The 26,783-nt window shown below is 43.4% G+C and overlaps 1 protein-coding gene and 1 pseudogene across 1 annotated transcript in view; both read right to left on the reverse strand.

The window, feature by feature from the left end:
• Positions 1 to 26,783, reverse strand: part of RBM33 (RNA binding motif protein 33) — a 130,689-nt gene that overhangs the window by 35,240 nt on the left and 68,666 nt on the right. Inside the window, exons 10-15 of the mRNA XM_040643761.1 lie at positions 24,693 to 24,751; positions 7,727 to 7,859; positions 6,992 to 7,335; positions 5,479 to 5,766; positions 3,477 to 3,767; positions 37 to 672 (exon numbers count right to left, since the gene is read on the reverse strand). Coding sequence (XP_040499695.1) covers positions 37 to 672; positions 3,477 to 3,767; positions 5,479 to 5,766; positions 6,992 to 7,335; positions 7,727 to 7,859; positions 24,693 to 24,751 — 1,751 coding nt within the window. The remainder of the gene's footprint in view (positions 1 to 36; positions 673 to 3,476; positions 3,768 to 5,478; positions 5,767 to 6,991; positions 7,336 to 7,726; positions 7,860 to 24,692; positions 24,752 to 26,783) is intronic.
• Positions 21,660 to 22,667, reverse strand: LOC103660924 (annotated as a pseudogene).

A 26,783-nucleotide genomic window follows, 5' to 3' on the forward strand; every position in this document is an offset into this window, starting at 1 on the left:
AGATTCCAAGAGGCACCAGTTACCTCGTCAACTTACCCCGCCTGACAACTTAATCACCCTGACCTTGGAGCTGACGTGCGGCCCATCTCCGCCACCGCTGTTTGCCCGGTGCATGACAGTCCTTTTCGCGCCGGGCTTGGCGTCCGGGGGCCGGCCCTGGAGGGACGCCACTCGAGCGGTCTGTGAGGGGGGTGGCGGCCCCTCCCCGTCCGCAGGTTTTACCTGCAGGACTTTGTGCTGAGCTGGACTCTGAGGTACGGTTCTGGCCTGTCTCAAATGTTTCAATGGTTTCATCTGTTGTCCTTGATACTGCAAGTTAGCACCAGATGGCACAAAATTTGATGTTTTGGGTTGAACATTTGAAACAGTGACATCTTGGTTTTTCACGAGAAGTCTGTTTTTCACATTTTGTCTGACCTGGGCACCTGGGAAGGGTAACAGTGGGTTTCCATTGGTGGGCGACGGCGAGGCCGCCGGCCGCTCCTGCTCTGCCACGGCGGGGGGCAGGTGCAGCTGCTGCTGCTGGGCCAGCCTCTCGAGCAGCTCCTTCTTCCTCGCGCCCGCCTGCTGCTGCCGGCGCAGCTCCTTCTGCTTCAGGATCTCTTCCCGGAGCCGCTTCTGTTCTTCGATCTTCAAGCGATACAGCCTCGTTTCTTCGTCTTCGTCAGGAAACTGCAAGAGAACACATGCCTGCTTTACTGCGGAGGAGGAGGAGGAGGCGAGGGTGGCCGACCTGGTCGAGCGCAACGGGCTGAGAACACGCACCTTCCAAAAACGCTCAGTTCAGGATCGGCAAGAAGCCATCTGACATCTGCGTATAGACTTTAAGTCTAACTCCCTCCTCTGGGGAGGGGAACAAAATTACACACAGCTAAAGCTCATTTGGAAAGTCTTATCAGAATATTAAAAACTATTGAAATAATGTAAATTTCCACTCATTTACAAGTTTGAAACCAATTAAACTATTCATTTACGATATCAAAATATGTTTCGAATGGAAACGGCAACAGTGGGGAGACCAAGCTGCCACAGAGGTTTTATCTGGCTCTTCTCTGACGAACCAACAAAAGGTGGGTGTAAATGACCTGAAAGGGCCTGATTAGAACTATTGATTTTTCGTACAGAATTTTCAGCCTGATCTCAAACTCATTTGTCACAGAATAATTGGTGATAATGAACAGCACAAGTCAATCTCTCTGACCTTGAACTCATGCACTCTCCACAGAATCAAAATGCTGCCAATTGCGGTATTCGAATATTAATGGTGTATAAGGAAAGACTTTAGTATGCCAGCCCCAAACCACTCTGAAAGTCTGCCCAAAAAATCTTTGAGAAAGTTAGTAACTTTCATAAAAAGCATCCCATGAGGAGAGTTTATTAAAAGTTAAACATTCGTTAAGAATTATAATAATTTTCTTTAAAAAAAAAAAAAATCGCAGCTACCGTCATCCAAGGATCCTTTACAAAAGAACGTAATAGGATTTAATCTCTCTACAATTCAGGTAATAACAAATAAACCTTGAGAATTAGGAATTAAGACCAGAAGGCAGCTGAGGAGTCCGTGGGTGCTCCTAGAAGCCAGGCAAATGACATACGGGACAGAGTCGGGCCTCATCAGGACTTGCCTGGCATTTCAGAAGCCATTCCAACCAACCTGGTTATCTATTTTCAAAGTCTACAACACATCTACAGCAAACCGAAAGGCAGATGAGCGCTCAAGTAGGAATCGAGAGCAAGACACGCGTTAAAGGGAGGAAAGACCAACAGGAGGATGTAGACAATAGCTCAAAGGCGCTGGGGCTGGCCAGGCTTTCAGGGAGAGGCAGACTTCTGAGGGAAGCATGCAAGTCCAGAGCACCTGCTGTCTCAACACAGGAATAATTCACATTCACCAAGGATTTTCCCCAAGCAATCAAGAAAGAATTAAACTATGTTCAAATACACAGGAAGAAATACTTGTACACAGATCTGTCCTTTGTGATATCATTACCAACTGGGTGAATTTAAGAAAATAAACCATGTTTACCCAAGCCAAACAAATACAAGACTTCTTAAAAAGTAAAACGGTCTCACTCTTGGTCCCACGGCATGTGTCCACAGAATGACAAGTGAACACATGAAAACAGTCAACTTACACTACGGCTCCCCGCAAGTCTCACTTCAGAAACAAAGCACCTGCTGGGTGCCACAGAAAACGTCCCCCAGAAGCCGGCCTCAATCAACTGCTGTGAAGAGAACAGCCCGAAGAGGCCCGTGCTGAGCCTAAAGCTCATTCCGCTCAGTTCAGCCAGCCAGCGTGACTAGAGAAGTAAAGGGTCACGTGACTTAATTTTTCTGAGCCAAATGAGGTTACACGTGCAAGGAGCTGCTAGCTATTGGGACTACAAGCAGGATAAAATTTTTAGCAAAAACTTCTTTTTATAAACTACCCGAACCCACGTTATAAATCTACCTAATTTTTTCATATATTGATCTTAAAACCAAGAAACTCACCCCTTCTTAATATGATCTTAGTAAATATTAACTCTATATTTTTACTTTGTGTTTACTTCCTCATGTGGCAACATTTCACTGCTGCAAGAATTTATTAGGAAAACCTGGGCACTTGGGTGGTGCAGTCGCTTAAACATCCAACTCCTGATTTTGGCTCAGGTTGTGATACCAGGGTCGTGAGATCAAGCCCTGTGTGAGGCTCCACACTCAGCGAGGAGTCTGCCTGGGATTCTGTCTCCCTCTCCCTCTGCCCCTCCCCTCCACACACTCTCTAAAAAACGAATAACTCTTATCTTAAAAAAAAAATGTATTAGGAAAATCTGACCCCACCCCCAAATTTCAATGGAAAGATAAGTGATTAAGAAAACGTGACTTATTCTTTCACACCTGTATTACCTAAGGAAGTTCTTCACGCTCATATTTTCATTATGTTATGTTAATAAATGATACTAACTTACTATATACGTTCCACGTAGTTTTTAAAAATACTGGTGTAACTTCCCCATACTCATCTTTTCCCACATCCCAGACACAAAGGCCACTGCTAGCAATGGTGGACCCCTCCCAGGGCGTGTTACTAACCTATGGACAGTAGACTCCCGTTCTTGGTCAGAACCTACGTCTCACAGATACTACTCAACTGCTGCATCTGTAGGTCTAGGGAGCAGCCTGGGACGGAACCCCCATCGCACGGAAGCATCAGGCAAACAGATCCGATCACTTGCTCCCCCCTCCCCAGGAGACAACATGTTCGACAGCATCAGTTACAACTGCAAAATACAGAAACACTGTCTGACACCACACACCCGTGAGGATGAAAGTGTGTCTCACGTGGACATGCTGTTAGGTTCAAAGAAGGATCCGGTTAGAAATAAGTGAAGATTTTATGAAAAACTCACTGGACGAGAGTACGCTAAGAGGTACAAGTTGATTATAAGGCTTCCTGTTTGAGATCAAGTATTTTTTAATCAAAACAGTCTTACCTCCGGTTCTGTTTTTGCCTCCTCTTTGGGCTGAACCACAGGGCTGACTGGCTTGACTTTGGCTTCGTTCTTGCCCTGTGCGCCCCTGGGCCCACCCCCTGGCCTCGTGGGCCCCGGGGACGTGCTGGCGACAGGTTTTCCTGGAGCTGCGGGCGTGGAAGAGCAGCGGCTGCTACTCATCTCCATAACGTGCGACGGCGCTATGGGCAACTCGCGCAGGTTACTGTTTCTTGGAGCAGTTGGCTGCATTGGCTGCATTGGCCGTTTGGTTACATTCTGAGACGTTGTATTCTATCATAAGAAGAAATTTGAATTACAACAGGATACTTGGGAGAAAGAACATAAAAAGGCACATATTATTAGATGAAAATATTGTAAAAAGCATTTTAATTAGTAAGTGACTTCTTCTGGGGTGCAGATAACTTTCCCATGGCGAACATTTTTTTTTCATGCACGAATGTTCCTGCTCTATGGGGCAGCACACGCTACTGCTGAGGGCAGGACTGGTCAAGGTTATCCTACTTGCCTATAGATAGGCTCCTTTTAAAGGGAAATTACACCAGGGGACCGCAGTTGGTACCTGAGTATGGGGACCGACATTTCTAACAGAACTCATAGGGCCAACAAAGGATTACTGGCACCACTTTTCCTGGGCTCCCTAAATTTAAGGTGCAACAAGAAAAGAATCAAGCAGTAAGTCAGTGTCCTAAGAAAGCTATACCCTGCCAGAAAAACATGCTCAAAAGTTTTACCCGAGAGGAAATTCTTAGTCACCCTCATCTCCCGGACTCTTAACAGAGACCCAAAAGCTGGAGGAGCTTACAGGTAGGAGGGATGGCTGGGAGAGGCCTGAGCTCTGAGAACACCGGGTCAGTATTTAAGAACACAAGGCAGGGCTGTATCTGCCACTGCTGTAACAAAATGAAGCCTCAGTAACAATGCACCTCTCCGAAAGTCCTTCCTCATTTCTTCTATCATGTTAGTCTCAATGCTACTTTAAGAAAGAAAGAGGCTGGTATGAGAAAAATTGAAATTAAAAGTAGCTAAGTGGGGGCGCCTGGGTGGCACAGCGGTTGGGCATCTGCCTTCGGCTCAGGGCGTGATCCCGGCGTTATGGGATCGAGCCCCACATCAGGCTCCTCTGCTATGAGCCTGCTTCTTCCTCTCCCACTCCCCCTGCTTGTGTTCCCTCTCTCACTGGCTGTCTCTATCTCTGTCAAATAAATAAATAAAATCTTTAAAAAAAAAAAAAAAAGTAGCTAAGTGGCACGCTTAAAGCTGCGGGTCAAAGGGACAATACTAAAATGAAAATCCAACTACCTCCCCTTGGCCCAACGCTCTAACCGTGAGCCTCTTTAAGGAGTTATTAATGGAGAACAAGGCAATAGCAATGACTACTATCTTTTGTTTGTGGAGCAATGCACATTTTCGAGTTTCTGTCAATGGGGACCTGAGCCTGTACCCTCACAACTAAATGCATTGTTAACCCCCCACCATTAAATACAGGCTTCATGAAGGCAGGAAATTGGTCTCTCATGTTCACTGGTGCATTCCCAGGAACTGGAATGGTGCCTAGCAACAGAGGCTAGCCAGACAATTCTTCCTGAATCCTTCTACTTATTTATTCAGAGCCCAAGGAGAAAGAGACAATCTAGCCAGCAAAAAGTAAGCTACTGGCAAAGGCAGAGTGCCCACCACCCACAACTATTTGCTGAAATTACACGTCTACGAATAACACCATCTATCACTATGAAAATACCTAGATACACGAAAGATGAGCAAGTACAGAATATCAACGCAGTCTTTTAGGCACCAACGGGGCTTCATTAATTTCTGTAGTCAAGAGTATCTGTTTCCTAAGCAGTTTTTTAAACATACACTAACTTTAGAGAAACGTACCATACACGTTTCAGTCATGAAATCAGAAATGGAAAATATTCCAGCTCCCAGGGTCTGCCCCTTCGTCCCGTGCCCTCCAAGCCCCCCCCAGTAAGACACTCACATGCCTCAGCCCCTGGCGCTGGGGGCACTGCATCCGGCCGCTGCTGGGCGGAGGCTGGGCCGTCTGCACGTGAGGCCTGAACTGGGGCTGCGACATGGGCATGAGCGGCGGAGGCGGGACGGAGAGGTGGTGGTGGTGCTGGTGCTGCGGCTGGTGCGGAGGCTGCGGGGGCGGCTGGTGCTGCGGGGGCGGCTGGAGCGGGGGCTGGTGCTGCGGCTGGAGCGGTGGCTGCTGCTGGGGCTGGGGCTGAGGCTGGTGCGGAGGGGGCAGTGGCGGGTGCAGGGGCCCCTTCCGTGCCAGAAGAAAGAGAAACAACGGTTTGTAAATGTAGATACTTGTGACGTTCCAATTTGGCCATCCCCTTAAAACCCCCAACACCAGAAACTTGAAGTGGTGCTAAAATTCATTTAGCATTTGCAGTTTTTAAAAAGCCAAAAGCTATGCTCGTGCATTTTGTATTTGCCCTAAGTCCTCTTAACCCCCAAATCCAGGGATTTGTTCTAAGGAAACAACTGAGGGTGCACACAAACACAACGTCAAGGATTCTAATACCTAAGTACTGAAACCAATAAACACGTCCCAAGAGCCGTGGCCGCCATAAAACACACACTTGTGCAGCACTTTTTAAGTGACACAGTGAGAGGGAATTCTCGAACAGGAGATCCCACCACGTTAACAAGAGCACGGTGACGAGGACGCACTAGGACAACTGGGGAGACCACACAAGCACCCAAATCCTGGTGGTGACGTTCCTAGATGATGGGATTTCTCAATTTCCTTTTTAAATTCTCAAATACTTCTGCAAAGGAGATGCATTCATATTTTTTTCATCATATTTTTTAATAAAAAGAAAAATGAAGACACATTTAATGCTACTTTATCACCCAAAATAATAATTTTTTTTTTTAATTTCAATAGTCTACATGTTTCTAAATAGTTGATTCAAGTATACCATCATTCTGTATCTTACCAGTAAGCTTAAATCTGAGCAGAATCACATGGGGCAAGAAGGATCTCCCAGAAGCTCCAGACCCCCATGAAATACAACCTACAGCAGAGGGCACTCAAATCTTTCAAACAACGGGGTAACAGCAACTCCGTTTTCTCCTCCATGCGTACAATCTTTCTGCTACATTTTGCAGGAACATTATTTGACAAAGAACTTTACTTCCATTCGTGAACACTTCCAGAATCTTCCAATGATGAGCAAAGGTATTATCAAAACATGTCCTAACTTTATTAGCAGTACCACCAAAAAATCTGAATACTGAATTTTTTCATTTCCCCCAAACTATCACTTTTTTCTATTTTTCCTACCATATTAGGGAGAAAAACAATATTGTCAAGAAAGTTGCCTTTAATAAGTAGCACATTTAAGACTAAACCCTTATTCTTTACATCATCTCCACATTCTAGAAGACTCAGATAGCAACAGCAAACTTCATTTTACGAAACACAAAGACCCAAAGCTCCACGTGCACGCCTCCTCCCCACAGCTCGCCAAGATGCATACCTGCAGATTAGGCTGTGCATGGGTGGGCAGAAATGGCTGTCCCGGACCAGGCAGGAAGGGCTGCCGAGGAGGGATGAAAGGCCGCGTGGCCGCTGAGCCTGGCTGGCTGAAGTGAAGGATCCCCACTGGACCTGGCGGCTGGAGGGTCGGCCTAACGGGCCTCTCTCTCGGAAACACGGGCTGCTGTCCCTGCTGACTGAACGCTGGTCCAGGCTGAGTGAACGGTAAGGGACTAGGAGTGGGCACTGGGTGAGTGCTGCTAAGAAGCGTGGGGGGCGGTGGCGGCGGAGGGGGGCTTCGCTGTTCCAGAAAGAGATGACTCGGGAACCTTGGTTCACCTGAAACTGAACGGTGGTGCAACATTACCCTCGGCTTGTACACAACATGCCCGCCGCACAACAGCTGTTTTACGTACCATCTTACCAGAAACAATTACAAGTGGTGGGCAGATGTGAAAGTCTGAAAAGAATCCTACATTTTACAACTTATTTCTAGATTGCCTCATTACTCATTTTCTATAGAGCAAGGACTGCCTCCTTTGTATGAGAGTCTCACATTGCAGCTATCAACAACGTCCAATTTTAGCATCTGAAATGACAGGAAGTGCTCTGGTACAAAAAACTGACACTCTTTACAAAAATCTCTTACTGGAAGCTCAATTCAATCTAAAACATGAATGTGTTGAGGCACATCACCCAATACGACTTTGTTCTGGGAGCCTGCACCAGTCTTTACCTCCTAAGAAGAAAGGGTCTCGCTCCTGTGGCGGGGGCGGGGCCCTCCACTGGTCCTGGAGAGGAAGTCGTGGGGGCTGGCTGAAATTGCTGGGAACAGGCCCAGGCGTGTGCTGCGGGAACTCTGGAGGGCCCTACGGAACAACGGGAAAACAAGCTGAGAGGCAGAATAGTCTGCCATTTCCAGACATGGATACATATGTGGTTCCCACCTGAAAACATCAAGGAACTGCCTTCCATAGCCCTCCCCCCCAATATATAACTAGATGTTACAAAGTAAGTGATCCCACCATAATGAAACAGTCAACATCAAAATGTAGCATCGAAACATGAGTTCCATTTTCTAACATCACTATAGCAGAACAAGAACATTATTTTTAAGCTTCCTGAAATCCATGCAATTATTGACCCTTCTTGCCCATTAATCTAAAAGGCTAAATGTCTACTTTCAGCGTCCTTGGCATTGATCTTCCGGAACGTGCTATAATTTGCTACATTTTGAACACAACCATAAGCTACACCTATGAAGCTGCTTTATTTCTAAAGAAGAAAAAGACATTGAGTGTGTCCCATAATAAACATCAGTAAGCTCTGACAATGGAATATGTGTAAGAAACCATATTGCTACAAAAGAAATGTTTCACAGTCGGATTCCACTGGATAAGACACTTTGAACTCTTACAGATTAACATTCTTCCACTAGAACTCTATTTAGAGACAAACTAAATTACTTCATTTTTCAATTGGCCTTTTAAGTATTCGTGGAGATCTTTAAAAGCACCACATTTGCATTTTTTTTTGTGAGGCAATTAAAGAAAGCCTCACCATCTTTTTTCAGTTCTCCAGAAAGAATTAATTATACAGATCATCAAAATAATTTTCTTTTAAAAACATCTTCTTTGAAACTCAGCCAGTATTTCTCAACTTTTAAAACTCACATTCCCTTCTCATGAACTTGACCTGATCTCATGAATGCACAGCAGGAGCAGAAGTCCCATTTCACAGCCAAGGAAATGGAAACCCAGGACATTAAATAATTTGCCCATGGTGATACCATTTTATTTTCTTTTAAATTTTATTTATTTTATTATAATTTTTTAAGTAGGCTCCACGCCCAGCATGAAGCCCAATATGGGCCTGAACTCACGACCCTGAGATCAAGACCTGAGCCCAGACAAAGAGCTGGACGCCCAACCGACTGAGCCTACCCAGGCGCCCCTATTTTTTTTTTTAAATCAGAGATTTCAGTACTCAAGAAAAACAAGTTAAAAAGCTCCCAAAGGGTTCATTTTATTCCTGACGTGAGAATGAACCAGGGGAAGTTTCAACCCATATGATATAAATCTTATTCAAATTACTAAATGTGGGGATTTTAAAAACCAGATCTTCTCTTGAGTTAGACATGAAAATGACAGCCTACAGCCAACTCAGAATTGTGAATTCTGGACACCATCACGTCATACACAAACCTCCGTATTTCATACCTCATCCCTCTCTTGGGAAAATTTTCACTCTACATGCTGTCTCAGCCAAAATGCAAAATCTCTACAGAGAAGGGCTTCTCCTTAAGTCCTCGGTACAGACACTCCATTTTCTCCTGCCCTACTTCGCTCTCTCGCCAGCTCCCTGTCTGGCCGGCTCATGATTTCAGGAGACCCACCCTGCACATGGCCCATGGAGGGACCCATGCGTCCCACTTCTCCACACACCACTGAGTTGCTGGATGAAGCTGCAATCACTGGAAGTGTGGATTTAACTTTAACTGGCCGATCAATGTCCCTTGGCAGTTTCTCATCTACTCCTGCTCAGGTGCTCCCACCGCCCTCACGATGCTGTCCTCCCTAACACTCCTATCACATTAGGTGCTTCCTCCTCTGGGCTGACAAGGACTCCCAGTCCTCTCCCCCTGCAACGCTCTCTGCATCCTGTGTCATATCTGCTTTCATTCCCCTCTATCTACACAGAACATTCTAGCATGAATAATGTGCTTGCCGCTAATTTTCACTCTATTATTACAGTGGTCAGATTTTTCATTAAAAACTAGGAACAGTATGCTAAATTATAACCAGGGTTAAAAGTATTACATTACTGATTTGCTGGCAAGCTTTCATCCTGAACTTGAGTCAGCAAACTTCAGGGCTCGTAATTCATGAGCTGCATCAGTCGCTTCCATGTTAATGAGTTGACCAAAAAATACAGACACAAGGGCACAGTGTCAGAAAAGAGGACAGACAGAATAAAAGGTACTTTCTGAGAAAGAGGGGGAGCCCTCCGGGGTTACTTTCACTCAGCCCTTAAATCCTGTGTTGTAACGAGAGCTGGAAAGCAGCGGCATTCATCGTGAGAACCTCTTATGAACTTACAACTGTTTCACCTATTCCAACAAAGGGGAGAGCAAAGTGTAATTTCTCCACTGTCCTGAACCACTCCTGGATCAGCACTGCTCTCTCCTACCCTAGGCAAGCCCGACCTACACTCCTTTCCCGTGAGTGACCTACAGGACCCAGTCTGCACAGCACTTTCCGTCGGGGTCACCCACACCCGGTCACCACCCAGTCCCAGGGAACTGCCTCTGGAGCTGGCACTCCTTCTCGCGGCTGCACGGAAGCCGGCGACCAGCAGTTTCTCCTCACCTTCCGTCCCAACTCTACTCACAACTATGGGAAGGGGAAAGAGGATCCTGACTTTTCTGTCTCGACTAAAAACCATGGCTTACTTCGTGATTTAGTATGTGAAGACCCGATACTTTCTGCTAGTTTTCTCGCCAGGCTCACGTCATGCGGTGCTTACAGAGACCTGGAAAATACTCGGTTTCTTCTGAAATCTGTCGTAAGCGATAAAATTCCACAACTGCGTTTTACTGGCCCCCATCCCTCCCCTGCTGATGAAGCCCCAGACAGGACTGGTCATGTGGCTGCAGCAACACAGCTCTTCACAGCCTTCGTTTTCTCCTTCTGTTAGAGAGTTAATTTCCAGTCCTCCAAAAGATAGGTTTCTCATTATAGATAAGGCAAAATGTAACTGGAAAAGTAGACTGGATCCCCTTCCATTATAAGTAGAGGGTCTGCTAAGTTTTGATTTTGACTTTGCCATAGGCTGAGATCCAGAAAAGTATTCTCAACCCCCTTCATCTGTTTCTAAAAGGAAGCAGTTACTGAATTACAAGAATGAACTCAAAGAGAAACCAATGTGGTTCGTTTTCAATAAAAACTCCAAGCTGCCTGAGAACTAGGTACATTCCTGGGAGATTATTTTAAATATTCATTTAAAACTTCTAAAGACGCTTTTTGTATTAAACTGAAAATACACTGGGATCATAAATCTTGCCCCCTTTGGAATTCTAGTATTGTGATTTTCATCTCTTCCCAGACCTTCTTTCCTTTTACTAATTATCTACATGCTGTCTAACTGCATTTAGACACAAGTATTCAAATGTAAGAATATGTAACAAGGCCCCCCAAATCCTTTCTTCATCAGTCACTATTCAGCCAGAACATCAGTCTTCCAGCTGGTCCTCTCTCCAAAAGGTGTGGGCTAGCAGAAGCTGAGCGAGCGGGTGGCAGCGTCGGCCCTCCCATCACCTAACACAGCCCCAAGCATGCAGCCGAGCCTCTCTGGGCCTCTGTTTCCTCATCTGGAAAAGGCAGACACTGATGGTGCCTGTATCTCATGGGAGAAGATGAAAGAACACGTTCAAAGTACCTACGACAGTAGTGGGCAAATAACAGAAGTGCTCAATGTTTGCTATTATTGTCATTTGTACATGACATTTTTGCAGACAGCATTCCATACCGTAAGCCTAACACAGAGCTGCTGACAAGCGGCTTGTCTCCTTATACACTGCAAGACAGATCAGCACAGACCCCCTTCCTGCACTCTCACTCCTGAGTCACAGAAGGAGGCCTTCACAGATGAGCCGTCAATATCCGAGCAATTCCACCCGGTCGCAAATCCACTCCCACTGCTCTCTGCCCTTCATCTGACAGGTCCGCGAGGGGTGAGACCATGGTCTGTTTTATTCACCAATGTATTTTCATGCTTGGCACAGGGCCTGGTACACAGACGCTTACAGGTATTCAACAAATGCATAAACTGCCTATTTGTAATAGCAAGGAAATCCCAGCCCCACATTCGAATCTAAAGCCTGGCTGCCCACAAAGCATACAGACAGCAGACGGCTAAGTGCTCGAGGAAGGACACAGCGAGGCGGGAACAGACCACCCAGGCACTGGGCAGTGAGTCCCAGAGGCTCATGGCTAACAGACTCAGAAAATACACAGTGCAGCAGGACCAAAGAAAAGCCAACATCAACAGAATCTAGTTCTCTGACTTAACCGTAGGATAGAAATCATTTTAACTTGCTCTATCATGACATAAAATACTTAGAGGAAAAGTGAGATGAACGTGGACTCTTCTCCACCCTGCAACCACTCCCTATTTTTAGAGAACAGAAAATGAAGAATGAAAATTAGATGGATGGTCTGTGGGATTTCCTTCCAATGCTGCTGTTAAGGCGCATGGTCTAGGCCAGTTTTCTTCTGGGCTGTAGACTGAACTTTAGAATCCTAACACCCGTGGGCTGCCTGGGGAACTCAGTCGGCTAAGCGTCTGCCTTCGGCTCAGGTCATGATTCCAGGGTTCTGGGATCAAGCCCTGTGTCAGGCTTCCTGTTCAGCGGGGAGCCTGCTTCTCCCTCTCCCTCTGTCCCTCTGCTCATGCTCTCTCTCAAATAAATAAAAATCTTAAAAAAAAAAATCATACACCTGTAAAGATGCAGGACGCTCATATAAACACACAGAAGAACTAGAGTAAAATGAAAAAACAAATAAACAAAAACCCGCTTCATTTTACTCAAATGGTAGTACTTAGCAATAATCGTGCACCACAGATATGGTAACAAGGCATTTTTACAGGGTCAATCCTAAAAGTAAATACAGATGAACAAGTTAGAACTATAACCCTTCAGCCAGAAAATGCTCAAGGAAAAGTAAAACATGGTAGGACCAAGTCTGCATAATGGCAAACCTGACCATACGACCCTAACAGCATGATAAAATACATCCATAAGTAAAATATATATATATATGCATATCTGTATATATATATATATATGTATATGTATATATGTGTGTGTGTGTGTGTATATATATATATATATATATGTACAAACCCATTTGTAAAATGTAAAAAACATAAACCAGAAAGTATACAATATAAAACTAAATGCCATTTTCTGGATAGACCTATATGGCAATCTGTCCAAGTTCTAAAGATAAGGATAGAAATGGATGTAATATCTTGTTAATGTTGCAGGGTGCTCATGAAATAGAAGTCAGTCTGTATTTATGAGCTTATTTGGCTTTCTATAAAAATTAGCCGCCTTCCTCCCCAACGAGGACACAGACCCCTGACGCTCCCCACATGTGTGCCACATCTTCTTCCTGAGCACCAGCCAGGCTCCGTTTCCCAGCCAGTCCTGCAAGGCAATGTGGCTGGCCGTGTGGGCACGTGCAGCCGACAGCACGTGAGCAGAAGTGATACAGGCCAGTCCCAGCCCTGGCCAGTTACAAACTCCCAGGAGTGACCCTCACCCTTTCCCCACCAGACAAGTGAACGCAGAGGTCTGTGGGGCCCAGAGGAAGTAGCCCAGAGGGCGAGGTGAGTAGAGAACACCTCGCAGTACCGAGCCTCTGAGGGCTCAGGGCTGGTCAGTCACTGCACTTCAGCGGATCCTCTCGTGCGGGACACTCCGGGGCCATCGCCACATCCCCTTTACGTGCAGGTGCCGCAGGCCCCAGCTGTTGCAAATGCTGTCCTGGCCGATGGGTGCTGTTCCTCCAAGGCCTGCCTGTGACAGTCCAGAGCGGACAACTCTGAGGGAGGGCTTATGCTCCAGAGGCCCCCTTCCACCTGACCCCAACCCCACCCCCGAGGATCAGGCCAGGGCCAGAGACTTTGACCTGAGACTACACGGTAGCCCAGTTCCACCCCCTTCCCATCTTGCATCCCCAGCACCCTTACCTAAGCCTGTGCCCCCAAATCCCCATCTTGGGCTGTGTCCCTGCTGATCCAAGGTTGCAGCCCACCTACTGCTGCTGCTAGCTAACTGCAAGGGACTCCTCTGCCATCTCCTTCAACCCCCAGAATGCCCTCTGAGGTAGGGATTCCGCTCACAGCATCTTCTGAGCATTTCGATATTTCATACTCAGTACACGGCGAGAAGTGGCAGAACCTGGACTCACTCCCGGGTCACCCATCTCCACAGCACACAGTCACCCAACCGTCCTTGTTATGAACCGTTATTTCATGTTCTGTCGTCTGTCTTGCTGTTTCATTATCACATATGTATATGTAACTGAGGGAGAGTATGTGAGTGCTGGAGAGTCAAGAAAAACCAATAAATACGAAATCAAGTCTACAGTCACAAAGCCATGGAAATTCCATGGCTGGCCTGAATGGTAAGAGAAATTAGCAGTTCTTATCTGATCAACCTATGAGAAACTGATAAAGGAGGCCAGACCAGAGATGTTATCTACAATTTAGAAGAAAGCGCTGACTCAAGTTGAGTAAACAAGGGAATTTCTGGCTTTGGTATTTGTCCAACAAAATAAGAATGGAAACAGAGGGTTCTGCCAGTGTAACCTTGAAACCACAGGCTGACACCAGCCAGGTGTGATAACCCGGGGCAGCCAGGCGGAGGGCACTGATTATGGTGGGTCAACCAGGCCCAACGACACTGGCACCTGCGTCAAATCTAACCAGAAAGAAGCCCATTTCCAAGATGCCAAATGCCTGCATAAGGGCCAGGGGGTAGGAAGATTAGAAAAAAGGGGCAGATAATACAAGATATTATTCAGAAAGAAAGTCAATGGCTGATACATGAAATAAACCAGAGTGACAAATATTACTTCTCTGGAGGGAGCAGTTCATGACCGACACAAAGGAGAAATCATCTGGGGAAGACACGCGGGCCCCTCGTCGTGTCCACTGGCCTCAATGGATAACAGAACCCCGAGAATTTGAATACTTACGTGAACTTTAAAACTTTTAAGCTTTAAGATCCTAAAAGCTTGACTATCATCAGTATGGCCTTTTTGAAATAGAAATTTAACAATTAGCAGGTATCATGAAGCTCACAGTGCCATTTTCCTCACTGGTTTCTCTTTCACTCTGAACAGAGGTCACTTTCTTTTTCTGTATTTACATAACTTAAATTCCAGCCTTAAGTTTTAGCCATGTGGAAAAGATTGCTCATTGCTTACCTAGTATAAATTCTCACTTCTTCCTAAGTAGTAAAAGGGCAGCACTGCCCATCTAAAAAAACCTTAAACTTGTAACAAGGATGGTCATGTGACCAGGTCCTGGCCAACAAGACTTCGCTGGCATTGTGGGATGGGGGCTCTAGGGAGGCTCCTTACAGGCTAGGCTGCCTCAGCTGGCACACAGCTTTTGTCCCCATCCTTCCTCCTCTCCTTTGGCCTGCAAGTTGGGCAGAAAAATATATTGGTCCCTGTAACATCACAGAACTGCTATATCAACCCAGAACTTTCTCATTTTTATGCAAAAATAAAAGATACTTGGATTAAGTCATTGTTAACGGAGTTTTCTGTCACGTGCAGCCTCATTCACATCCTGACCCCAAACAAGTCAAGTACAACACCGTATCTTTCACAAACACAGTGCCAAGAAACAGGCACAACAGACAACTTTCCCTTTAAGGGATGAGGAAACTCAGGTTTACAGAGTTAAAAGTGGATTAGCCCAAGTTCCACCGTCCACACATAACTCAGGACATAAAGGCCCATTTTCAGACTCCTGCTTTATAAATTGCTCTTTCTGCCGTCACACACTGCTTTCTGCTGTGACCAATGTGTCTTCAGGTAATGCTGAATAAGCCATGGTTCCAGGCTGGCATTCCCCACCTCAGAGGCTCTCCTGATGGGAGCATTCATTTAAGAACTTCTATCATTTCACGGGTATAAAAGATAATAAATTACCAATTCCCTCTACCAAATGCACAATTATTTTAAGACTGTTAGTGAGCTGTGAATACATCACTTAACAGAACTTTCAGTACTAATTCTTCTGCCTCTTGAAAGAAAAGGCTACCTTAATCTTTTCGACTAATTGCTCTATTTTGCTTTTCTTTATATCCCTTTAAGAGTCTAAGGTAAAAAAAAAAATTATCATTCTTTCTCATATAATTCTTATACAAACTGCACTCTCACTTGTTCCGCATCTCTTGTTAATTACATGATGTTATCTGTGTTAATCCTACTCCGGGAGAACTGACAACTTCAACCACAAAAAAAAAAAAGATGAGAACTCTGCATAAATTGCTTAGCCCAAAGTTAATCGTATAATGCGGAGAATAAAGAGGCTCTAACAGCTATTGTATGACTTATCAGCTTCCCTAACAGGGTCACTTGGTATATTTTAATAAGACTAATTAAATATCTTAACAATGTCATTGAGACTTCATGAATCTTTCAATGAATTACAACCATCCTTTACAGCATGTTTTCATTTATTAATCTCACTTAAAATGCAAAGAACTATATAAGAGACCAACAGACACTTAAGAACGCCTCTCAGTTAATTCTGATTAAATGTGGGTTAAATGCAAAGAATAAAGACCACTAGTGACCTCTGACAGAATGAAAATTATGCCCTTCTATCACAATATTAATCCTCTTATTTTGGTATTTTCATAGATCTTTTTTCTTTCAGATTGTGCCTTGTTTAATACCTACATTTATTCCCTAAAAGGTACTTTGGTATTGGGAGATGCTTTCTAAACGTTCTGAAGCAGCACATACCTAGGGCTAAGCACCAGCCTTCACAGATGGGGGACTGGGGCAGGACCCCACATGGACTTAAATACATGAAGATAATGCTATTGGCTCAAGCAGTGAAACCAGAGCACGTAGCACACATTGTAACATCTTTAACTTAGTACAAAACACTGCTTTTGATGAACATACTGAAGCCTATTTATTTCTCTTATTTCATACAATGAAAAGCCCTTTATCCCTGCACCTTACCCCTCCCCATTGTCCTCCCCAAACAATCCCACCCAAGGACAGTAGTGGCCCTCCCAGAACAAACAGCCACTTCAGCTCTTACTGACAGTCAAAATCTTAAATACAGTTCGGATCCAATCTGCCAGCTTACTCATGTGCATTTTAATACTCAGGAAAGAGAGAGGTACACCATGACTAAGAGACTCAGGACTGCCGGGGCTGCAACCCCATCTCCTGCACACAGTTACGTGAACTTGAGCAACTGAATCTTTCCAAGACTCAGTTTCCCCACCTGTAAACTGGAGAAAACGTTACCTTCACATGGCTGTTGAACACAATCTCTGAGCAAACTCTGAGACACAGTGAACACTCAGTAATTCTTTCCTTTCCCAATGATTTGCAACAGTATGTGCTGAAGACAACGATTTCCTCACTCAAAAAGGACGGAGTTAAAAACCAGACCTGCAGCTCTACCAACTGAGAGCACAGTCTGTTTAAAAATTCTCATCTGTGAATACACCCACCACATGACCCACAATCCCCACGCCTAGCTATTTACTGACAACTACGATCACAAAGAAAAGGATGCACACGTTTATACCAACTTTATTCGTGAGAGCCCAACTGTCCACGTAGTGAACGGACAGACTGTGGTACATCCACACAAAATAATACTTGCCAACAAAAAAGACGAGCCACTTACAGGTGCAACATAATGGATGAAAGAATCTCAAGAGCACTGTGGCAAGGGCAAGAAGCCAGACTCAAACCAACATGCCACAGGAGTCCACTCACAGGACAGGATTTCAGCGACAGGAAACAGATCGTAGCTGCCAGGGGTTGGGATGGGGAGAGGAGTGACCACAAAAGGGCAGCACGAGGAAGCCCTTCGGGAGACAGGACTGCTCTCGACATCTTAACTGTTGTGATTACACAACTGTATGTACTTGTGAATTTTCACAGGCTTGCGCATCAAAAGGACTAAGTTGAAAAAAAAGAGTTTAAGTGTCTCATCTTTTGGAAGAAGTACTTTCCAGTCCTTTATAATAAAATAGGGCCTCTTTCAAAGCTTATCTTTAAAAATGCATTTTAACACAACTACAGGTCTTCAGAGACTCCAAAGAAAATAAGAATTTAAGATGAAAATTGGTGTGCTTTGCAGGATGCATCAATAAAAACAGGCCATCAAGATGTTCTTGGCACATACAGGAGGTTCTGAGAGTTTGACAATCTGGATTATAGTCAACCCTGCACTGGCTGGATTGTTACATCACAGATGGGTAACCTGCACTCGAGAGTTTTAGTCTACTATTTATGAAAGGATGCATGAAAGGTTTTCATTTCAACGTAACAGTTTTACTTAGCCAAAGACTCAACACAACAGTTTAGCACACACTTTTAGAAGGTAGCTTTATAATGTGGCCTACTGGCTGACTTACTGTATTAGAAACCTACTTCATATAATTTCAGTCGGTACTCCCGGGGCTCGGACTTATGTGTGCGGACTCCTGCCCAGCCAAAATCTACCCGGCACATACAATGTACACTGGCAGGACGGCAAGTCAAGTCAATGGGGTGCTGAATCTCATAACCACCATACTTAATAGCTGTTACCATAGTGTTTAGCTGTTCCTCTTATTGCTGCAGATGGGAATTCATTGATATGATTAAATTTGATGGTATGATAATATATGGTAATCATGATTAATCAGAAACCCACTAGCAAATGGAGGCTGTTGGGTATTATGTCACCTGCATTTTAAACTGCATTCTCTCCCTGCAAGCCTGACAATTTTTGACAGCTGGAAGGCTCTTATCCCACACTCGCCTCTACTACTCGTAGATCTGATAAGAGAAAATGCCCATCATTCCTTCCTGATCTTAAGTGCCAATAATTACAAGGCATTGCAGGCAAGTTGTAAAAACAGTTAGGGGTTCAAAAGAAAGGCTGGAATAAAGTCTAGATTCACATCTGCAGGGGCTCTAATCAGAAAGAAATGGAATTTGAGGCAGCAGTCTCATCAAACATGATTTGCATGAAATGCCATATAAAACACATCCAGGACCTGTCAATCACCACCACCTGATACCATGCACCCGCTCCATGGGAAAAGAATGCACTCAGACCTACCTGTGAGGTGCTATTAGCTCCACAGTAAACACAAACGGAAATCTTACTGGGTTAACCTAAATAATAATGTAATTGCTAAGAAGACTAATTTAAACTTATTAGTAGTCTTTTCTTTAAATGCAATTGTTAGTTTTAATTACAACAAAAATCACTGAGAAATTACTCAGCAGCCAAAGTACTTGGTATTTAACTGGCTACCCTGAAATACCAGCCTTTACCTAGTACATCAATTCAAAACCAATGACTGAACAGGTTTCAAAATACGCTCCTAGGTCAAGAATCTTTACAACCTGAGTTACTCAGGATTTATCCATATGCTTAAAACCAGCAACTGCACCAAAACTTAAAACAAATTAGGTTAGCAAAATCTCAGAGCAACACTGTAAAATTATTATTAACCAACATTTTAGTGATACTTTTTTAAGTGGGCAAACTTTAAAAACAATAAACACCTGAGGATAAATACGTAACTAGAAAATATACTTATGGATAAAAACAAGACTTTGAACTTTACATTAGTGGCAAAAACATCAGGGACAGCCTTTGTGGAAAGGGAAACCTATCAGACTAACACAAAACAAAGAGCATTTGGAAATGAAAACAGATTTGAAAGACAAAAGAGAACAGCTCACGTGCAGAAAGGTAAATGAGCCTTCCCACCCCACTCCCCCACAAAAACAAAACAACAAAGAAAACCACAACTGTTCTGTGAAACTACATTCAAAGGTCTTAACGTGAATGAGAGCATGAGGGCTGGCAGGTGGTAGATGGCAAGACCGGAGGAGCACACAGACCAGACGCAGCGCAGAGCGGACGCGCCCTCACGCAGCACCTGTAACACCTAAGGGCAGATGCTTACTTCCTGTGCCGTCAGCTCCTGGGAGGACTCACTGTTCAGAGAGCTGAGCCGTATTTTACATTTGGCAGAGTCACTGTGATACAAAAATGAGTATGTAAAGAATTCATTCTCTGATAACGCTATCAACTGAGATATATTTTTATGTGTCAAAGAAAGGTTCACAATTCAGATCTGAAAAAATAAAACAACCTGGGAATTAAAGTTTGTGATGAGAAATGTTTTAAAGTGCAGAACTAAGAGCTGCATCCGTAGCGAAACTTACATACACAGATCTAACTCCTGGACGCAAACCTAAATCACAAAGCACTTCACCTAATTCCAAAATGGGGGGGGGGGGCGCCAGACACAGAGCCTGATGGGAGCACAGAAGGGGCAACTCGATGCCAAGAGCTAAAGCAGTATTTTCCAAAAGAATCAAATATAAGGATGCTTCTGAAACTTATTACTTTGACATTCAAATCTTTGTCTTAGAAACTCTTTATTCAATTCTCAATAAAATTCACCAACAGGAAATAAAAATATTAGTTCTCCTACTATATCACGCATAGCCTAGAATACCATATTTTCACCTAAGATTTGAATTTTTGAAACAATCTTAAATAATTCTATGGAAAATAGGTTTAATATTAGGTTGCCTAGAATTCTCTGATTTTTAATTAAAAAACTAGAGCCATTACCACCTAATACAATTTCTAGGCGTACTAGTTCTAAATTAAGAATTTCTCAAGTTTTCATAAAACTGTCAAGCAAAATGGATTTTTAGGAAAGTAAAGCTTGTCACTGTAGGGGAAGAGCAGGAATACCTTAGCATTAATACCAACTAGATACTAATTCCTTTAAAATTTGGGAATTTAATGGTACTTGTACTGGCTGCCTATTTTACTCTTCAGTCAGATGGGTAGAGCTTAATTTTTGTAAGTGAGCGTGATGTAATTCTCCAGAGCAAATTCACGTATGTATCATTGAAAACAACAAGTAAAAAAACTAAATTACACACCCCTTCTCCCAACTACTCATTTTATGGAGGGTTCACCATGGAGTCTGTCTGAGCCAGCAGACGTCCCTGACACACCAACAGATGTGAACTACAGAAACGTACTGAGCGGAGTGAAGCTCACTACGTCCTGTCCTTCCCCAGCCTAAGCCCCTTGAATGACTCCGTACTGCTCCTTGCATCAGTGAGGCTCTCCTGACAGCTCAGGAGTCCCTGACGCACGTCTGCAGGTCAGCTTCCATAGAGTCCTACTCGCCCTGTGCCCAGCAGAGCTGGCCTAGCTCTGGGCCTTGTGCACACAAAGTGCAGGTAAACAGCGGGTGAATAAGTGACACAGCAATTTAGTACTGAGCGATCTTGCTGCGAGACTACAGTGAACTTCACTTTGCTCAACAGATCAGCGTGATTCACACCTGTTCGTGTGCCACGGAAGTCTACCGATTCGAAAAGACCCATGATGATTCCGAAGTCTGGCTTCCTAATGCGAATGTTTTATCAGTTTGGGGGAGGTCGTCTTACGAAGCAAAATTCAGTTTAGTGAAAGTAAGAGGACAGACCCCGGGGCAGACTGCCATCAGTAAGAAATCTCCAAGGGGCTTTGTTAAAACACAGCAAGACTGTCCCCACTAGTTTTATAATTTTACTCTGGTCAAAACTGGCTTCACTGAACTAGCTACTCTGTTTTATGGTTTGGGACTAGCACTAGGCAGAAGCACTTGGCATGAAGGAGAAACTCAACATGCTCATAAAACTACATTTACACTGAGAGCAACCAAGTCCAACCTAGTAGAAAAGGAAAAAACAATTTTATTCAGTAAAGATCTGGTCTACATAAAATAACAGGAGACGGCCCAGAGTTCGTCCCCCTTCGTAATGATATTTTAGACTACAGAAGTTAAGTAGAGCACTGCACTTTCCTTTCTTTCCTTTTTTTTTTAAACAGTCTTGAGGTCTTTTATTTTCTTTACATTTATCATGCCATGAATTCATAGGGAATGGGTTCCAGCAGTTCAGGCTCCTTTCCACTGGTTCTCCCAAAGTGTGCTTCTCTGGGTGGGGCAGGCTCGTGCTTCAGCTGAACCCAAGTACCTTTCTCTTTGGCTTCCTTCTTTTTCTGATCATTTTCCTTCACACGCTTCAGGAAGCTATCTCGGCTCTTCGAGTGTTTAATATGCTCCATGCGTACATTAATTCTCTCGGCAAGAGTCTTGCCCTTGTTTGTTGACAATGCCAACAGCATGCTGGGTAACACTGTAGACACTTCCAGTTTTGCCATGGTAACATCTGTGGGGCATTCCCTTTTGAACAATGCCCATTCCCTTGATGTCCACAATATCACCTTTTTTATAGATTCGCATGTATGTGGTGGCCAAAGGAACAACCCCATGTTTTCTAAAAGGCCTAAAGAACATACAGCGGGTACCTCTCCTCTTTTCCTTTGTGTTGGTCATTTTGGTGAATTACTGGAAGATGGGGGTTCTGGCCGAAAGGAGCACTGCACTTTCAAGACCACGGGTACACTGTAACTGCAGCTCAAGATTCAGCATTTGGGACTTAAAAGGTACAAGAAGTGTTAGACACTGACAGATACATGAGCTGAAGAGTCTCTCCTACCGTTGCACATACGTAATTCCTGTGTAGCCCAGCCACTTCCTGCCACCCATACATACTGCCCATCTCAAAAATAGTAACAGAACAAAACATCACACCTTGCAGAAACTTTTCCAAAAGCAGTTCAACAGCATTTACTACCCCCACAGTACTACATAACTTAAAAATAAGTTCACAATTTCGGGGTGCCTGGCTGCTCCATTGCTGGAGTGTGTGACTACTGGTCTCGGGGTTGTGAGTTCAAGCCCTACGTTGTGTGTAGAGACTACCTGAACATAAAATCTTTTTTAAAAAAATAGTTAAGTTCAGTTTCTCAAAGAAATATTTTTTAGGGGCTCCAGGGTGGCTCAGTAAGTTAAGCGTCTGACTCTGGATTTCATGATCTAAAGGTCATGATCTCAGGGTCATGGGACTGAGCCCTGTGTCAGGCTCTGTGCTCAGTGGGGAGTCTGCTGCTTTCTCTCTCTCTCCCTCTGCCCACCCCCCTTGAGCTCTCTCTCTAAAATAAATAAATAAATCTTTTAAAAAAAGAGAGCAAGAAAGAAAGAAATTTTCTTTTATTATCCCCTTATCCTCCAGTATTGTGTGGTTTGCTTCTTCTAGGATCAGATAAATTATATTTGCAGAATGGAAAAATAAAAATAGATGAAAATTACAAATGATTATTCTAATTTTATATTAATAAACACATTTTTATAAAAATATCAAGTACACACAACACTGTTTTATGTTTTTCTTAAACTAAAACTGGTTTTCACATCAAATTTTATCCCTATAATGCAAACAAAACACAAAAGCAAGTGTAATAATGATTGTAACACAGTTGCTTACGTTTCTGAAAAACAGCAAAAAGTACTTAAAATATTAGTACTTTATAGTAACTAGCAGTTGAACTAGTAACTAGCAGTTAAACGTCACCAGAGAAATGTATCTAACAACTAAATCACATGTGCCTATCACTGGGCCATGCAATTAATAAACCCTGGCTGTTACAACAAGTGCTTTGAACAGAAAATTGTACTCAATAAACACCACCTAATTTTAAAAACCTAGTTTTTGTTAGCACTTTGTAAGTAATTTAAAGGAAAGATTAGTTATTATAAGGGAATAAGATCATTAAGAATCAGTTTTAGAAACCATATAATTCATAAATAACTACAAATCAAAGACGTTTCTAAAAAATACTCTGAACCTTAAATCCAATATGATTTTATTTTTGAATAATCATCTGACTGGACACCTAGAGCTCTCGTTAAAACCCTTCTGCTAAATGCCTTATAATAGATATGCTATCTACTTAAGTGTCAAAGCCAGGGTCAAATATATCTTGTAGATATTTCCTGAAATCAGAGATTATCCAGTCTCAACAAAACTGTATCTGTTTTACATACAAATGATACTAAAATTTTACAGTCGGATCCATTTTTTTTATCACTGTAAAAAGAACATGTCCTCACTGATTTAATGAAACCAAGAACTAATGACAAATCTAACCCAAAACCCAAAGAAACCCAAAATTTATTTAAACAGATGTAACTATTTAATGGACAATTTTCTTCTAGTTAAAATGTACTGAAGAATGGACGAAGTTAAGGAAAGCACAGCAAAGTATGGAGGGGGGAGAAACCTGTGCTTTCTTGTAAAGATATTTTTAAAGAGAAAACCTTCATTTTAAACTATAAAACCCATAGCTCATTAAGACTTTTGAGGTTTGGCTGGTTGTTTTTTTCTTAAGCAAGTGAAGAGATCTCTCTCTCCTTTTTTTTAAGATTAACTTATTTATTTGCGAGAGAGCGCACGGACAAGAGACAGGGTGGGGGGGGGGGCAGAGGGAGAGAGAATCCTAAGGCTGAGTGTGGAGCCCAATGCAGGGCTCAATCCCAGGACCCTGAGATCATGACCTGAGCCGAAACCAAGAGTCAGACGCTTAACCAACTGAGCCACCCAGGTGCCCCGAGAGATCGTTATTATTCCTTAGAATTTCACACACATACCCACATGAACACAAATTCACATGTGCGTGCATGCACGCACACACAATAATAAAGCAAGGCCCTTTCTCACTTAACATACAGCAATAATGGAATCAAAATTCATACTCTTTAAGATGAAAAGCGTTGTATGATGATCCTGATTCAACACTTTTACAGTTAAACAAAATTAATTCCATTCTCAAAAATCCATTGACCTTAAGCTTTTAACAAACATTTTCCACTGCAAAAATTATTGTCAATATTTACAAATCTTTAAACTTATATTTAGTTGGAACCACTTGTATTTGCTGTATTAATATTTCTTAGTGAATGTATGCTCATCCCTATCAGAGCAGAAGGAGCAGCTGCTACTCACTGGGAATCTCTGGGGCCCCACGGCGGGTCTCGGCTGGCTCGGGACTGGCAGCAAGGGCACTAGAAGAAAACACCTTTGGTTACAAACACCGTTTACTTCACAAACAAACCCACCGACAAAGGAATACAATATGTTAAGTTTAATATAAAATATATACTATGTGTAAAATACCAGTAATATACTAGGTTTACACTTAACCTAAATCCCATAAAAGGGAAAGGGAGAGCAGAACGCTTGCCAGCATACAACAGCATATGCAGAAGATAAAATTTCAGCAGGGAATTCCTATTTAAAACTAAAATTTTTGCAATAGAAAAGAGCTTACTCCTCTAAAATAAAAAACAGCCTTGTGTTTCACATCCATATCCCAGTTATCCAGACTATCTATTCCAGTCACATTTTCTGACCCCAATCAAATACAAATCTAAATCTAAATCCTCTAGAAACATAAGGGGGTGGGGGGGCAGAGAAAGGAAAACACACACACCCATGGTAGTGTTACAGAAAACCATCTACTGAGCATTCTACTATGCCAAGACTTCGGTTTGGTTTTGGCTGTTGTTTTTTAAACAAGCAGAACTCCAATCCATCTACCGGAAGAACACAAAACCATGTCATTTTAATACAGGCATTTTACACCAGGGAAGAAGCCGCCTGTTAATTTTATACCCTGGGGCTAAATCAGGTACACTGAAGCTACCTGAAACACACGCGTTGTGCTGATCTTGACTTTGGAGGGAGGGGAAAAAGAAAAAAAAACCACACCCGCCTGGGGAGGGGACTGCTACCCGGTGGAGCGCTGTAGCTGTCATTAAAATGTGCGGCCAGATGCACGTAGTAAGCTCTCAGGCGTTCAGGTGTCATGGGCCGACCTGCGGCCCCCCTCCCAAATGTGTAGGCTGAAGTCCCAACCCTCAGTCCCTCAGAACAGGAGTGTATTTGGGCCGGGGACCTTTAAAGAGATGATTACAGTAAAATGAGGTCATACGGGTTGGCCCTGATCCAGTGTGACTGGTGTCCTTATAAGACATCAGAACACAGACATGCACGGAGAAAAACCAAGCCATGTGAGGATACAGAGAAAATAAAGTATCACATACCAAATTTATTTAAAAAATGTCTGGTGAATGAGAAACAGAAAAATGATACAGCTTAAAGGTCAAAATTACTTTAAAAACAGAACACTAAGATAAATATTATTTACTACAGGTATTCAAGGCACTCTATACGTCAAGCCTTGTAATGAGGGTCAGACACCCACAGGTCCAATTGAAAGTGCTAGCGTGTATGGGACAGAGTCACTACCCATTCAACACGAAGTGTGGCTAAAAGAAACTTACTTGGATAAAATGTAAAATGGCAGAAGCCCGAGAGAGAGAGCCCCTAATCCAATGAGTCAAAATTTCAAAATGAGAAGAGGTCAATTTGAGAGACTCTACACAGAACAAGCTCCAGCCCCCAAGTCTGCACAGCCTCCTAAAAGGCACTGGGGGAGGGGGAGGGGGAGTTCATCAATTTATCTGAAACAAAATAGTAGATTGTGAAGTGGAGAAAGAAACAATCAGAGTCCCTCAAAAGATTATAATGAAAGGGAAGGAGAAATAAACTACCTATTAAACAATATAAAGACGATGGTGTTTAAATTAAGACCAAATATAAAGTACCCAGACCTTCAAGACTATGTGCCACTAATCTTTAAACTTGGCATTTAAACATCAATTCCTGTCAGAAACCTCCAATACAGTGAAAAGATTTAAAGAAAAAAATTAGGTCTCTTTAACTGGGGGGAATGAGAGCAAGAAAGCTAGGAGCGATCCTGGGAAGAAATCTGATTATAATTAACAGATTTCTTACACAGAAGGAACCTGGTTAGCTGGCTTTTATTTTGCTGTGGGGGGGGGGGTGTTTGTTTGTTTTAAGTAAACTGTAAAAAGCAACAAAAAAGAAAAAAGGGAAGAAGAACAGAAGCTGACAGAAGAGAGCACCTAAGGATGGTGCGAGAGAGGCAGATGAGAACTCCAGCCCAGAGGGAGGGTTCCGGTCAGCCGGCCAAGGCCTCTGCAAAGTGTCGCTCAGGAGCTCTGCGGGCTC

Source organism: Ursus maritimus, unplaced genomic scaffold, assembly GCF_017311325.1.
Source record: "Ursus maritimus isolate PB19 unplaced genomic scaffold, ASM1731132v1 scaffold_3, whole genome shotgun sequence".
Taxonomy (NCBI): Eukaryota; Metazoa; Chordata; class Mammalia; order Carnivora; family Ursidae; genus Ursus; species Ursus maritimus.